The sequence below is a fragment of the Oncorhynchus mykiss genome, chromosome 17, assembly GCF_013265735.2.
Source record: "Oncorhynchus mykiss isolate Arlee chromosome 17, USDA_OmykA_1.1, whole genome shotgun sequence".
NCBI lineage: Eukaryota > Metazoa > Chordata > Actinopteri > Salmoniformes > Salmonidae > Oncorhynchus > Oncorhynchus mykiss.
In genome coordinates, this window is record NC_048581.1 from 8910528 (window position 1) to 8927307 (window position 16780).

Below are 16780 nucleotides of genomic sequence, written 5' to 3' on the forward strand. Positions count from 1 at the left end.
ATTGCATCCGCCGTGGAGCCCAGTTTAATAATATTACCATATTTCCTAACTACTTGCTGTCAATTTGAAGTAATCACGAAAAAACAGGCCTTATTGTAGGGACATTTTCACCCCGCCAGCTCCTATTAGTTCTATTGAGCACCGTGGCACCAACCTGCCTTCCGAACGTTCTATTCCTAGCTTATTGTTCCACGTCACAATGCCTGCTTCGCTATCGTTGGCAATGATACATGCTCATGTTGTTTATAGTTCAAATGTAAACAACAACAAAAATACTCATGGAAATCTGAGGTCGGCAGGTTGGAGCGTTGGACTAGTAACCAAAAGGATCGAATCCCCGAGCTGACAAGGTACAAATCTGTCGTTCTGCCCCTGAACAAGGCAGTTAACCCACTGTTCCTCGGTAGGCCATCATTGTAAATAAGAATTTGTTCTTAACTGACTTGCCTAGTTAAATAAAATACATGTAATTATGTAAGTCTGGGCAGTGAGCTTGTTTGTCATCGATCACTAGACCAGAAATATTCCTACGTTTTCATTTTTCCCTACTTTCTCATTACGCAGACATAAGCACAGTTGACACCATCGAGGTGCGGATATTTACTTTCTACACAAGTTGTCATTTCCCCCAGTTTCATCTGAGGAACAGATTGTAGTGGTAAAATAAAAAGGATACAGTTTTTTTTGCCATTTAGGCAAAATTTAATTCTAAGCATCACTCCAGTCAAAACAGGCTCTGCGAACATTCGATTCCATTAATTTGCTATGGGCTCACGCTGGTGGTCTAGCTTAGCCAACGTTCTTTTGCTGTTTTTCAGCCTTGGGTGAATTTTGACTCATTCTATTGTCCAGCCTATTACTAGCTGAGAGGCGAAACATATACAGTACAACCATCTTTTTTAGTAGCTATTTAGCTAACTCAAGTTGAGGCTACCTGGTAGAACCCATGCAGTCTGATTTCACCTCAGAGAAAATACCAGATATATACGGAACGAAAACAATTGGCTAGGTGTCTCTGGTTAGTTAGCAAGCCAACTCTACCTGTGATGAGAAACGTGGAAGCTAGTTACCTAGCTAGCTCGCTATCTGTGACCTTAGAAAATCAGTGTTTGGAACGTAACTTGACTTAGCAGAGTGAAAATCACCCTCCACTGTATCTGCTGCTTTTTACTAAACCATCTACAGATCCACCTACCTACTAGCCTACCATGGCTGAACCCAAGTCTATGGAGTCCCCAGGTTCTGGCTGTGGTGTTCCACCACAGAGAAGCTCACAGTGGTGTCCAGAGATGGTGTCAGTGAAGCTGGAGGACTGCAGTCAACCACTGGAAGTCAATGTGATTGTGATAGGGGAAGAGAGAGCAGTCAAAGAGGAGGAGATGGATGTTAAAGAGGACCATAAGGAGATAGAGATTAAACAGGAGGTGGAGGAGAAGAGAGCGGTCAAAGAGGATGAGATGGATGCTAAAGAGGACCATAAGGAGATAGAGATTAAACAGGAGGTGGAGGAGAAGAGAGCGGTCAAAGAGGAAGAGATGGAGATTGAAAAGGAAAACAAGGATACAGAAGTCAAAGAAGAGCTGGAGGAGAATGCAGTCATCAAGGAGATGGAGGAGAGAGGTGTGAAAGAGGATGAGGAGACAGAAGTCAAAAAGGAGACAGGACTAGAAGAAGAGGAGGAGAGAGAAGTCAAAGAAGAAGAGGAGAACAGGGACGTGTCTGATCCAGACCTAGTGGAAGAGGAGGCAGCATTAGATAGTATCACTGACCCAGGTAAGTTCAGGTGTGGAGTACAGAGAGAGGTTTGTGCCTTGGCGGCCACAGGGGATTCTAAAACTCTTATTGTGTGTCTGCTTGCATCAACAAGACTATTAAATCCCCTCCAATGTTCTGTTCATGATTCTAACCCGTTATCTGTCCATATTTCCACAGGAGAGAAAAAGGCCTTAACCCCATATCTGTTCATATTCCCACAGGAGAGATCTCCAACCCAGGTTCAGACAGTGAGCCCAGTTCCACAGCATCAGGAAACCATAAACACAGACAGAGGAACTCAAGACAGAAACATCACCACTGCATGGACTGCTTCACTAGTTTCTATGAGCCAGAGGAGTTGAGAAGACACACTTGTAGGCCCCACCCCTGCTCAGATTGCAGAGGCAGTTCCGTGTGTCCAACTCACCTCATACCACGCAAAAAGACTATCAAAAGAAAGAAGACTTACCCCTGTGGTCAATGTGGGAAGAGTTTTCAGGCACCAAGCAAACTAAAGAAACACCAGATAACTCACACAGGAGAGAAGCCTTTCCACTGCTCTGAATGTGGGAAGAGTTTTCCTCTTTCACAAACCTTAAATAGACACCAGCTGATCCACACAGAAGAGAAGCCTATCCACTGCTCCCAATGTGGGAAGGGCTTTAAGCGACCTGATTCCCTGAAAAATCATCTTAGAATACACACGGGAGAAAAGCCTTTCCACTGCTCTCACTGTGGGAAAAGTTTCAGTCATTCAAACTACTTAAAGACACACCAGCGAACTCACACAGGAGAGAAGCCTTACCACTGCTCCCAGTGTGGGAAGCGTTTCAATCAGTCTTCAGATCTAAAGATACACCAGCGAACTCACACAGGAGAGAAGCCTCACAAATGTTTTCAGTGTGGAAAGAGTTTTAGTCATTCAAGCTACTTAAAGACACACCAGCGAACTCACACAGGAGAGAAGCCTTACCACTGCCTTCAGTGTGGGAAGAGTTTCAATCAGTCTTCAGATCTAAAGACACACCAGCGAACTCATACAGGAGAGAAGCCTTATCACTGCTCCCAGTGTGAAAAGAGTTTCAGTCAGTTTTCAAGTCTGAAGACACACCAGCTAACTCACACAGAAAATAGGTCATACCACTGCTCCCATTGTGGAAAGGTTTTCAGTCTGTTGCACCACCTAAATAGACACCAGCAAACTCACAAAGGAGAAAAGACTCACCAATGCTCTCAATGTAGGGAAACGTTTCAGTCAGTCATCAAATCTGAAGACACACCAGTTAAAGTATCACAGCCCTGACACCGCACAGAGTTCTCTTGCTTTAGAAGAAAGTCAACACTTAAAAGTATATATATTTGCCTGGATTTTCAGCCTATTCAGGTGGGAGACCAATCAGGGCTGTGTATGTAAATATATTTCCATTTGTGTCAACACGCCCCCACAATCAGACTGAGCATTCCAACAGCTAAAGGAGGCTCAGAGAAATAAATGATAAACAATATAGTTGGAGTTATTTTCATGAAATAAACACAGTGATTTATTAGACATAGTGATGATTTACAAATAAAAAGTCTACATTAACATTTATAATATAGGTAATATATTCCATTTAGCAGCCGCTTTTATCCAAAGCGACTTACAGCCATGCGTATGGGGGGTCCAGGGACTCCAACCCACTACCCTGGCGTTATAAGCACAGTGCTCTACCAACTGAGCTGCAAAGGACCACCTCACCTGTTATTCTACAGTAGAGCAGGGGTTCTTGTATTAGCTATCACCTCACCTGTTATTCTACAGTAGAGCAGGGAGTCTTGTATTAGCTATCACCTCACCTGTTATTCTACAGTAGAGCAGGGAGTCTTGTATTAGCTATCACCTCACCTGTTATTCTACAGTAGAGCAGGGAGTCTTGTATTAGCTATCACCTCACCTGTTATTCTACAGTAGAGCAGGGGTTCTTGTATTAGCTATCACCTCACCTGTTATTCTACAGTAGAGCAGGGAGTCTTGTCTCTGGTCATCTGGATCACTGCTCAGCATTTACACAATCGATTGTTCTACCACTTCAACCCTGGTAACATGTTATAAACCTTCAGTATCCTGTAATAAAGCCTGGATGTCTGGTAATAAATGATGGTTATTATGGTGGAGGTGAAGGATCAATTTCATTTAGATTATTGTGTAGGGTGACATTTGAACCTGGGTATCATGTTATAAATGTAGCTATATTATGTACTAAAAATAATGGTGATCAAAGTAGAGGATTGAAAGTGTTGCGTTGGAGTTGTGTTTTAGTATTGTATATTGATTATAAAGCTGTCATGATGATAACGGTGTATTGTAAACATGGTTGTCACTATTTCAGGACTGAACAAAAAAACAACAGCTTCTTATGTTAGCAGCACTGCAGCAAACAAAACAGCCACACAGCTACACTAACGAGTCTAACTCCCTCTGCGAGCTTGCTTTATCAGTGACTGGCCTGGCCTTTTCATACAGTTTAGCTCTTTCATTCTCTAGTGTTCTGGTAGTGGCAGTAGTCCTTAGGGGAACAATGTATCAAGAATATAATGAATTATTTCATGCTTTATACACAGTGTACAAAGCATTAGGAGCATCTGCTCTTTCTGTGACAAAGAGGACTAGGTGAATCCAGGTGAAAGCTATGATCCCTTGTTGATGTCACCTGTTAAATCCACTTCGATCAGTGTAGATGAAGGGTAAGAGACAGGTTAAAGAAGGATTTTTAAGCCTTGAGACAATTGAGACATGGATTGATTGTGTGTGTACCATTCAGAGGGTGAATGCCTTTCAACGGGGTATGGTAGTAGGTGCCAGGATTGCAGGGGTGTTCGTTCATGCTCAACAGTTTCCTGTGTGTATCAAGAATGGCCAACCACCCAAAGGACATCCAGCCAACTTGACACAACTGTGGGATGCATTACATGGGCCAGAATCATTGTAGAACGCATTCAACGAATCGAGGCTGTTCTGAGGGCAAAATGGGGGTGCAACTCAATATTAGGTAGGTGTTCCTAATGTTTGGAACACTCAGTGTACATTTTATTTACTGGAAAAACATTGAATTGCTAAATACATAGCTAGCTCACTGATTTTTTAAATTTTTTAATTTTTATTTTACCTTTATTTAACCAGGCAAGTCAGTTAAGAACAAATTCTTATTTTCAATGACGGCCTGGGAACAGTGGGTTAACTGCCTGTTCAGGGGCAGAACGACAGATTTGTACCTTGTCAGCTCGGGGGTTTGAAGTCACAACCTTCCGGTTACTAGTCCAACGCTCTAACCACTAGGCTACCCTGCAGCCCTGATACCCTGATGGCAGCACAAATAGAGTCGCCTATAGGAGACCTGCCAAGAGGAAGGAGGTTAAGTGGTACATGCCGTTTAAATGCATGACTGAACACCTTGAAATGCATTGGTTGCACTAAATACTCACAGTCAGTGGTGGAAAAAGTACCAAATTGTCATACTTGAGTAAAAGTATAGATACCCTTAATAGAAAGTTACTCAAGCAAAATGGAAAGCCACCGAGTAAAATACTACTTGAGTAAAAGTCTAAAAGTATTTGTTTTTTAAATATACTTAAGTATCAAAAGTAAAAGTATAAATCATTTCAAATGTCTTATATTAAGCAAAGCAGACACCATTTTCCTGTTTTATACATGTAGAGCAAGCCAGGGGCACACTCCAACACTCAGACATTATTTACAGCTAGCCAGGGGCACACTCCAACACTCAGACATTATTTACAGCTAGCCAGGGGCACACTCCAACACTCAGACATTATTTACAGCTAGCCAGGGGCACACTCCAACACTCAGACATTATTTACAGCTAGCCAGGGGCACACTCCAACACTCAGACATTATTTACAGATAGCCAGGGGCACACTCCAACACTCAGACATTATTTACAGCTAGCCAGGGGCACACTCCAACACTCAGACATCATTTACAGATAGCCAGGGGCACACTCCAACACTCAGACATTATTTACAGCTAGCCAGGGGCACACTCCAACACTCAGACATTATTTACAGCTAGCCAGGGGCACACTCCAACACTCAGACATTATTTACAGATAGCCAGGGGCACACTCCAACACTCAGACATTATTTACAGCTAGCCAGGGGCACACTCCAACACTCAGACATTATTTACAGCTAGCCAGGGTCACACTCCAACACTCAGACATTATTTACAGATAGCCAGGGGCACACTCCAACACTCAGACATTATTTACAGATAGCCAGGGGCACACTCCAACACTCAGACATTAGCCACCGAACACCGCCCGAACAAGGAGAGGAGCCGACTTCGGTGGAAGTCGTGACAGTACCACTCTGAATAAATAAATACTGTGCCTTTGGAGATGTGTCTCTGGTCGTGAAACTACAATTGAGGCTGGATGTTTTAACAAAGTCAAGAATTCTGAATGTCAATAGATTTTTAGATCAATTCTCATCAATGACAACATTCTAGAACTGAGTTATGACTCTTCTAAGTCTGGTATCCAGGGTGATCTGGTTACTGATTAAATCATTAATTGTCTCTTTCCTTGTAGAATGTTAACAGCGGTCATCATATAACCTATATGGTTATGAATATCGCTAGCTAGGAAGTAAAATGCAGTTATTCTAGCTTTTTCTACAAGCTAGCTGACAGCAGATTTGAGGAAAATATAGTTGAACATTTTATCCTTTAAAAAAAATGTATTTTTCCGTTAAGAAAACATGTATTTCATTATACCCCAAAATATTTGTTCTGCATTAAAATGGCCTAGAGGAGTGTCCCAGTTTAACAGTAACAGGCTGTCCCAGTTTGACAGTAACAGGGTGTCCCAGTTTGACAGTAACAGGGTGTCCCAGTTTGACAGTAACAGGGTGTCCCAGTTTGACAGTAACAGGGTGTCCCAGTTTGACAGTAACAGGGTGTCCCAGTTTAACAGTAACAGGGTGTCCCAGTTTGACAGTAACAGGGTGTCCCAGTTTGACAGTAACAGGGTGTCCCAGTTTAACAGTAACAGGGTGTCCCAGTTTGACAGTAACAGGGTGTCCCAGTTTGACAGTAACAGGGTGTCCCAGTTTGACAGTAACAGGGTGTCCCAGTTTGACAGTAACAGGGTGTCCCAGTTTGACAGTAGGTGATTGGCATACTGGGACACATATCAAAATGTACATTTTCTCAAAAGGTGAGATTAGTAAGAAATCAATTTACAGTCATTTTGTTTACAATTACATCCCATTACAAAATATGTTGTAATGAGACACTGAATATCTTTTCTTCGTTTTTTTATATAACCTTTACATTATTTACCTCAGAACACTGTCATTTTACTTACCAGTACGACTCTAGAGACGTGTCCTTAGACGGGAGGCCACGCCCACACAACGATGACATCATACCAATTGAACCCATTTTTTTAATCATCACATACTTCCACACTAACACACAGGCATTGATTGGTGGTTATGATTTTGTATACATTTAAATATATCCATTACAAAGCTTAAGTGTCCCACTTTGCCAGCTGTCCCTCTTAACCAATACTCACCCTACATTTGGTCTCCAGTCTGTAGGCTACCGTAAAACCACCTAGGCTACTACTCTTTCGACCGTAGACTACAGAATTTATACTGAATTAATTTGATGGAGCGCTGAAGGGCTGCGTCTCTCCAACAGCACCCTAGAGAGCTCGTGCTGGGCATGGACAACCTAAATATTTTGCGCCAAAAGTGGGCACTGATTATTATGGGGCGGCATTATCGCTCACCTAAATAGCCCTCATGCCACTGTGTGAGAGAAGTTATCATTATTTTTTGGACACGGAAAATGCTGCCCTCGTAAAACTACCGCTCTAGGCGGTTGCCTCTAAGCCCCAGCCTGCCGTGGGGCTTAGTCATATAATTGCATATAGGATCCCGTTTCATTCAATAGCATCTCTGTGAGTCATAAAGAATTTGTCATTTCACTTTATAAATCTATTGCCTTTTATTGTGGCATAAACACAACCAGTCATGATGTTTTCATCTGGTTGTAAAACAATCACTTCAAATGCCTACTTTACCAGGCTACCCACACACGTTCACCCACTAGCAACATATTTCCAGCCTTTGAACACCAACAAGTGTCATGACGTTTGGTGATTGTCATTAGGCCAATATTTATGCCTCGACTGCTGTCCGTGCAAGTCTTGGTGTCAGCCACTTATCTCTACTTTGGCAAAATGTCAGTGTTCCCGTCGAACCAAATGGCATTTTGGAGCAGAGGCTATACCTATGCTCATTTTTCATGACTGACATGCAGTAATGATACAAAAATGATGGTGTAATAACCTAATGTTTTCTTTATTGTGATAGGCTCACGTTTTACTGTAAGGTGTTCCCCCACCATTCCGGACCTCACCGCCTAACTTTCACCCCTGATGGTAGCTGACATTGTTTGTAAAATTCATTATGTGAAAAATGAATGGTGGAAAGACGATTGGAACCATTCCAGTGATTGATCGCTAGGTTTTATGGGTATTATGACGTGCCCACTGTGGGGGACTATTCCCTTTTCTGCAAATTGACATTTATTTTGTTCTCTAGCTTACTACCATGCAGTAGGTGGCGGCATGCACATTCAAATTGTGTCAACGCCTTTATACCATAGAATAAGAGAAGTAGAAAGCGGAAGCTAACGTTCCTGATAGTTTTCCTCTCGTTTCCTGTCAACAATGGACGATAATTAATCTTAGCTACTCTACAACTTTTAAAGGTGAGTTTATGATCTGTTGAGCTATTTATGAGCGTAAATAAACCCCGACTCCCATTGCAAATCCTCAGTGAAAGTCAAATTTGTGGAATGATGTCTACCAAGGGCAGATATCTAGCTACTATACTTTTAGCTAGCTTTTTGTGTTACCAGCAGAGTAAAAGGCGAAGCATATATCACCACCTTTTGTTAGAAGATGTTTATTTAGCTAACCTAATATGTACTCTTAAGGTCTAAGCACCTTATGGTATTTTTAGAAGTAGACCGGCTCTGGCAGCCAAAACAGCCAAATACTCCATATAAACGTGAATCGATTCTCTATTGCGATACGGTTTTAGAAACATAAAGCCATCTACTTTCATATGACATCAAAAATAATTTCATAAATGCAAAAGGTACACTGTTGTAACCGGCTTTATCACAGTTTCAGCTGACAGTATTTTTTTTTGTTACAACACGTTTCAGGCGGCCTTCTTCCGTTACACACAGGTGCTAGGAGCATGCTAATTAGCACAGGTGGTCCTTCTGTCTTCTGCAAACACGTGCAGTAACATGGAGATATGGCTGTGTGGGAACCCTAACCCTAAAAAGGTGTGTAATCAAAAACTACCCCGTACAGAAGATACCTTCGTCCAATGACTCCAATGCAGTCTGATTTCACCTCAGTAAATAGTAAATAATAAGTAAATAATAGATACGTTTGGGTAACAATTGGATAAATGTCTCATTGCGTAGTAAGTCATTAAAGTTAACTCAACCTGTGGTGAGAGAAGTTGTAATTTTAACAACTTGCTATAACTAGCTAGCTAATAAGCTACGACTTTAGAAAATGTATTTGTAATGTAGCGTCAGCTAGCTATGTGCAACTCACCCTTCACTGCCTCTTATGACTAAACCACCTACAGATCCACCTACCACATGGGCCTACTATGGCTGAACCCAAGACCATGGATTCCCCAGGTTCTGGCTGTGGTGTTCCAGCACAGAGAAGCTCACAGTGGTGTCCAGAGATGGTCTTAGTGAAGCTGGAGGACTGCAGCCAACCACTGGAAGTCAATGTGAATGTGATAGGGGAAGAGAGAGAACGTAAAGTAGAAGATCAGAAGATAGAAGAAACGGTGGTGGAGGAGATGAGTCAAAGAGGAGAAGAAAGAGAGAGGAATGAAAGAAGAAGCTGAGATACAAGTCAAAGAAGAAGAGGAGAACAGGGAAGTGTCTGCTCCAGATCTAGATGAAGAAGTAGATAGTATCACTGACCCAGGTAAGTTCAGGTGTGGAGTACAGAGAGAAGTTGGTGCCTTGGCGCCCACTGGGGATTCCAAAATGATTATTATGCTTGAATCAACAAGTGTTTTAAACCCCCCTTTTAATGCTCTTACTGTTCCTGAAAGTGTTGTCACGATACCAGAATTTTGACTTCGATACCAGGTTTAGTATCACGATACTCAATAGCACAGCAATTTTGTTGCCGTTTCCATAGTTACAGAATGGCAATTAATCCAGACAGAATGCTCTGTTCAATCGTTGGGCATTTTTGAGTCAAATATCATTACAATTTAAATGTTTCACATCAGAATTGTTCAGAGACACCTATTAATGCATTAATGCATTAACCAATTAGTCAATCAATTTGACTTTGTTTCTACCGAATGAATGACATTGTATTTTTGTGTGAAATCGCCAATTGGCAACCCATCCCTTATTGACACATAAACAAACATTACAATAATTCACTATGGTAATTAAATTATAATTCTTCTGGGGTTCTCTGCACTGCACTTCACATAAATAGTGAACAAATAAAATAAAACATATTTTAAACAATACATAACTGTAAATAAGATTATCCCAAAAAATAATTACATCCCTAGAGCAGTTATATATATATATATATATATATATATCACCACCTTACACATACACATACATATACACATACACATACATATATATACACATACACATACACATATATATATATATATATATATATACACATATATATTTATATATATACACACACACACACAGACAGTTGAAGTTGGAAGTTTACATATACTTAGGTTGGAGTCATTAACTTTTTTCAACCACTCCACAAATTTCTTGTTAAACTAGTTTTGGCAAGTCGGTTGGGACATCTGCTTTGTGCATGACAAGTAATTTTTCCAACAATTGTTTAGACAGATTATTTCACTTAATTCACAGTATCACAATTCCAGTGGGTCAGAAGTTTACATACACTAAGTTGACTGTGCCTTTAAACAGCTTTGAAAATTCCAGAAAGTGATGTCATGGCTTTAGAAGATTCTGATAGGCTAATTGACATCATTTGAGTCAATTGGAGGCGCACCTGTGGATTAGAGGTCGGCCGATTTTTACGCCGATACCGATTAATCCAATACCGATTAATCGGACGATTTTTAATATATATATTTGTAATAATGACAGTTACAACAATACTGAATAAACACTTATTTTAACTAATATAATACATCAATAAAATCTATTTAGTCTCATAAATAATGAAACCTGTTCAATTTGGTTTAAATCATGCAAAAACAAAGTGTTGAAGAAAGTAAAAGTGCAATATGTGCCATGTAAAAAAGCTAATGTTTAAGTTCCTTCCTGAGAACATATGAAAGCTGGTGGTTCCTTTTAACATGAGTCTTCAATATTCCCAGGTAAGAAGTTTTAGGTTGTAGTTATAGGACTATTTCTCCCGAAACCATTTGTATTTCATATACCTTTGACTATTGGATGTTCTTATAGGCACTATAGTAAACCCCAGCCTAATCTCGGGAGTTGATAGGCTTGAATTCATAAACAGCACAATGCTTGAAGCACAGCAAAGAGCTGCTGGCAAATGCAGGAAAGTGCTGTTTGAATGAACGCTTACAAGCCTGCTGCTGCCTACCATCACTCAGTCAGACTGCTCTATCAAATCATAGACTTAATTGTAATATAATAACACACAGAAATACGAGCTTTAGGTCATTAATATGGTCAAATCCGGAAACTATCATTTCGAAAACAAAACGTTTTATTATTTCAGTGAAATACGGAACCATTCCGTATTTTATCAAACGGGTGGCATCCCTAAGTCTAAATATTGCTGTTACGTGGCACAACCTTTAATGTTATGTCATAATTATGTACAATTCTGCCAAATTAATTACGATCTTTGTAAGGAAGAAATGGTACGCAACGAGCCAGGCAGCCAGACTGCTTGTACAGAACGCAAGAGAAGTGACACAATTTCCCTAGTTAAGGTTGCCAAACAATATTAACTAAATATGCAAGTTTACTTGTGCAAGTTAACTTGTGTATTGATTTTAAGGAAGGCATTGATGTTTATAGTTAGGTACACATTGGTGCAACGACAGTGCTTTTTTCGCGAATGCGCTTCTTAAATCATCACCTGTTTGGCGAAGTAGGCTGTGATTCGATGATAAATTAACAGGCACCGCATCGATTATATGCAAACGCAGGACAAGCTAGATAAACTAGTAATATCATCAACCATGTGTAGTTAACTAGTGATTGTTTTTTATAAGATAGGTTTAATGCTAGCTAGCACCTTACCGTGGCTCCTTGCTGCACTCGCATAACAGGTAGTCAGCCTGCCACGCAGTCTCCTTGTGGAGTGCAATGTAATCAGCCATCGGTTTCTAAAAATGCAGATTACTGTTTATGAAAACTTGAAATCGGCCCTAATTAATCGGCTATTCCGATTAATCGGTCGACCTCTGTGGATGTATTTCAAGGCCTTTCTTCAAAGTCTGTGCCTCTTTGCTTGACATCATGGGAAAATCAAAAGAAATCGGCCACAATGTCAGGAAAAAAAAACTGTAGACCTCCACAAGTTTGGTTCATCCTTGGGAGCAATTTCCAAATGCCTGAAGGTAGCACGTTCATCTGTACAAACAATAGTACGCAAGTATAAACACCATGGGACCACGCAGCCGTCATACCGCTCAGGAAGGAGACTCATTCTGTCTCCTAGAGATGAACGTACTTTGGTGCAAAAAGTGCAAATCAATCCCAGAACAACAGCAAAGGACTACTGCAATTACAAGCAGGACTACTGCAATTACAAGCAGGACTACTGCAATTACAAGCAGGACTACTGCAATTACAAGCAGGACTACTGCAATTACAAGCAGGACTACTGCAATTACAAGCAGGACTACTGCAATTACAAGCAGGACTACTCCATCCAGATGCAGGTGAGATACTTGGGTCATTATATTACCACAATTAAAATGATTTTACAATTTTGAACCTATTTGGTCAGAATTCACATATTAAACCTGTATATACAGTCGCTAGTGAAAGTCTACACACCTCTTGCCCAGTATTCACATTAAGCTGCCTTCAAATTAAAAACATTAAGGACACATGCTCTTTCCATGACAGACTGACCAGGTGAAAGCTATGATCCCTTGTTGATGTCACCTGTTAAATCCACTTCAATCAGTATAGGTGAAGGGGGGGAGACAGGTTAAAGAAGGATTTTTAAGCCTTGATACAATTGAGACATGGATTGTGTACGTGTGCCACGGGTAAGACAATATTTAAGTACCCTTTGAACGGGGTGGTAGTAGGTATGGCAGTGGGTGTGGTAGTGGGTGTGGTAGTGGGTGTGGTAGTGGGTGTGGTAGTGGGTGTGGTAGTGGGTGTGGTAGTAGGTTGGGTGTGGTTGTGGGTGTGGTAGTGGGTATGGTAGTGGGTATGGTAGTAGGTATGGTAGTAGGTGCCAGGCGCACCGGTTTGAGTCAAGAACTGCAACGATGCTGGGTATTTCCTGCTCATGTTTCCCATGTGTATCAAGAATGGTCCACCACCCAAAGGACATCCAGCCAACTTGACATAACCGGGCTTGTATTTGTATTTATTATGGATCCCATTTAGTTCCTGCCAAAGCAGCAGCTACTCTTCCTGGGGTTTATTATGGATCCCATTTAGTTCCTGCCAAAGCAGCAGCTACTCTTCCTGGGGTTTATTATGGATCCCATTTAGTTCCTGCCAAAGCAGCAGCTACTCTTCCTGGGGTTTATTATGGATCCCATTTAGTTCCTGCCAAAGCAGCAGCTACTCTTCCTGGGGTTTATTATGGATCCCATTTAGTTCCTGCCAAAGCAGCAGCTACTCTTCCTGGGGTTTATTATGGATCCCATTTAGTTCCTGCCAAAGCAGCAGCTACTCTTCCTGGGGTTTATTATGGATCCCATTTAGTTCCTGCCAAAGCAGCAGCTACTCTTCCTGGGGTTTATTATGGATCCCATTTACATTTAATTCCTGCCAAAGCAGCAGCTACTCTTCCTGGGCTCCAGCAAAATAAGGCAGTTATATGAGATAAAAACATTGCATTTCACAACACATTAAGTGTGTGCCCTCGGGCCACTACTCTATAAACGACTTCAGGCTGCATGTATTTCTGACACCCAGTTTTGGATCACGGCCATGTTAGGAGAAGGTCACTGGCAGGGGGTAATACTGTTGACTCCTTGTTTGTCTAAAGATCTGTAAATCTTGCTGAAAAACACAACAACAGCTCCCCTTTTGATCCAAGTGTTTCTCCTTGTAAATGTATTAGATAAATATTACATTTATCCCTCCATTGACTTCACACTGCATGCTGAACACCTCATACCTATACTGAAGACCACAGAGAGATCCGATACAGGCCAGCACATTATTTTGACCTAATTAGTCGACCATGAGGTCCTCACGTTGCTGACACCGTAATAGATTTACAGAAAGAGATGTGACCTGGGAAATAAGATCTGAATTAACCGAGCCAAGACTGGTGGTTTTGTGGATCCATGCCACAAGCATCTGACATTTCACATCCAGATTTAGATTTTTACTGTCTGTGACATTTTAATGGATTGATTCATGTAAAAAGAAATGCTGACATAAGCCAAGCCGCTGGGGTGTCTCAGCCAAGGCTCTGGGTGTCTCAGCCAAACGCCTGTCTGTGGTGATAAGACTACTTTGCGAGCACAGACTGATCGTTTAAAGCACCCTTAAAATGTATTGGATCAGGAGTTACTATCTGATCCTCCCAAGGCCCTGATAAAATACGACATATGTACAATAACAGTTTTATAATGACAGTTTACTCAACTTCTTAATGACATCTGTCAGTTAATAACAGTATATCAGGGGCATGTAACTCCTGCTCTGGACAGCCCATCCACATGTGGTGCAGGCTTTAATTCCATCCCAGCACAAACACAGCAGGTTCAGCTAAATCAACTTGTGGTGAAGGGTCGTGACACTTAGGAGGGGATTTGATTAAACTGGCCTGGGTTACACTGGGCTGTGGTCCGTCACGTGACCCGAGTGAAGCCGGTGAGGGATGCTCCTATTGAAACGCGATCTGCGCTACTTGGTCATATTGTCAATAAAGCTGCATGACGCATCGTTCAGAAACATACAGATATTTTCCATAAAGTACATAGTTTGAATTTTCAAACTAGTTTGTATTGGGAAGACAGCCTGTTTATTTAAAAAAATTAAATCACTTTTGCATGTGTCAACACATCTTACTCATTACCCCACGTACTTAACCTACGTGACCTTTGATTTGAGCCGACTTCACCGTCGACCAGAGTGATATCTTGCAAGGCAGCTTCCAAAATGAATGATTACCTTTTCAATAAACATCCAGCAAGTGATTTTTTTTTGGGGGGGGCCTTTCAGAGTATCTATATTATTATTTGGGGGGGATTCTATTTTTGGTAAAGAAAAAAACAAATCACTAGAAAGGTGTTTAATTTAGGAATTTCAAATGATTACACTGAAAAAAGATGTGATCATGTCCCAATGTAATCAAGGTATGAAATGATTGTGATTGGTTGTGGTCAGTTTGCAGCTGAATCTATTTGGATACCCCTGAAGGCCCTTCCCTCCACACCAGGGGTATTGATTAGTTGTATTATTTTTGCTAAATATTTAGTCAACTGGGAGGGGACCTACCTTAAAGGAATACTTAGTGATTTTGGAAATTAAGACCTTTATCTACTTCCCCAGAGTTAAATGATCTCGTGGATACCATTTTTTATGCAGTTTGAAGGAAGTTTCTAACTAGCATTAGCGCAATGACTTGAAGTCTATGGTGTAGCTGCGCTAATGCTAGTTAGCATTGGCTTACAAAACGACCTCTAACTTCCTTCATACTGGACACAGAGACATATATAAAAATGGTATCCATGAGTTAATCTGACTGGGGAAGTAGATAAAGAGCATCATTGCCAAAACCCCGAAGTATCCCTTTTAATTTGTCCAATAGAAATTCTTGTTGATGCAAATCGTTTTCCGTTTGGAGTAAACGGTTTCAGTGGCAAAACGTTTTGCAACAGACCCAACGTATTGCAACTGAATTCGACTAATGAAAACACCCATGTTATTTCTCCCTATTCGCATCTCCTCTGCCCTTTTCACCCCTTTCATTTCCCATAGAAGCAGTATGCTACTACCTGAGTAATAGTTCATGCTTGATGAGGCCATGAGGTGACCTGATTCCTTCCTTTGTGTGTGCGTGACATGAGAAAGGAAGTTAGTTACATTAGACATTTTAGTCATTTAGCAGACGCTCTTATCCAGAGCGACTCACAGGACCAATTAGGGTTAAGTGCCTTGCTCAAGGGCACATCAGATTTTTTTTCACCTAGTCTACTTAGGGATACGAACCAGCAACCTACTGGCCCAATGTTCTTAACCACTAGGCTACTTGCCATCCCTAAGTTCCTTTCTAATATTATAAATTTGCATTTGGAAAATATTGAGACCCCTTACCCTTTATACACATTTTGTTCCATTACAGCCTTATTCTAAAATAAATTTGTTTTAAGTCCTCATTCTACACACAATATCTTGTAATGATGAGGCGAAAACTGTTTTTTAGAAATGAGCTCTTAGACAGGATTGTGTCGAGGCACAGATCCAAAAGATGTCTGCAGCATTGAAGGTCCCCAAGAACACAGTGGCCTACATCATTCTTAAATTGAAGAAGATTGGAACCACCAAGACTCTTTCTAGAGCTGGCTGCCCGGCCAAACTGAGCATTCGAGGGAGAAGGGCCTTGGTCAGGAAGGTGACCAAGGACCCGATGGTCACTCTGACAGAGCTCCAGAGATCCTCTGTGGAGATGGGAGAACCTTCCAGAAGCACAACCATCTCTGCAGCTCTCAGGGCTTTATGGTAGAGTGGCCAGATGGAAGCCACTCCTCAGTAAAA

The 16780-nt window shown here is 41.2% G+C and overlaps 1 protein-coding gene across 5 annotated transcripts in view; it reads left to right on the forward strand.

Annotated features, from left to right (window-relative positions):
* Positions 1-16780, forward strand: part of LOC110485385 (zinc finger protein 664-like) — a 95553-nt gene that overhangs the window by 67959 nt on the left and 10814 nt on the right. The window contains exons 1-3 of one of the 5 annotated variants that reach the window (XR_005036792.1): positions 8451-8539; positions 9026-9127; positions 9442-9797. The exons of 2 other annotated variants lie outside the window; for them this stretch is intronic. Coding sequence is in view for 1 of the 3 variants with exons in the window: in XM_036948831.1 (XP_036804726.1) it covers positions 1209-1773; positions 1977-3058 (1647 nt within the window). In the remaining 2 variants the exon portion in view is untranslated. Of the gene's footprint in view, positions 1-1185; positions 1774-1976; positions 3142-8450; positions 8540-9025; positions 9128-9441; positions 9798-16780 lie in introns of those variants that run through there. 2 more of the 5 variants (XM_036948831.1, XR_005036791.1) reach the window with 2 other exon arrangements.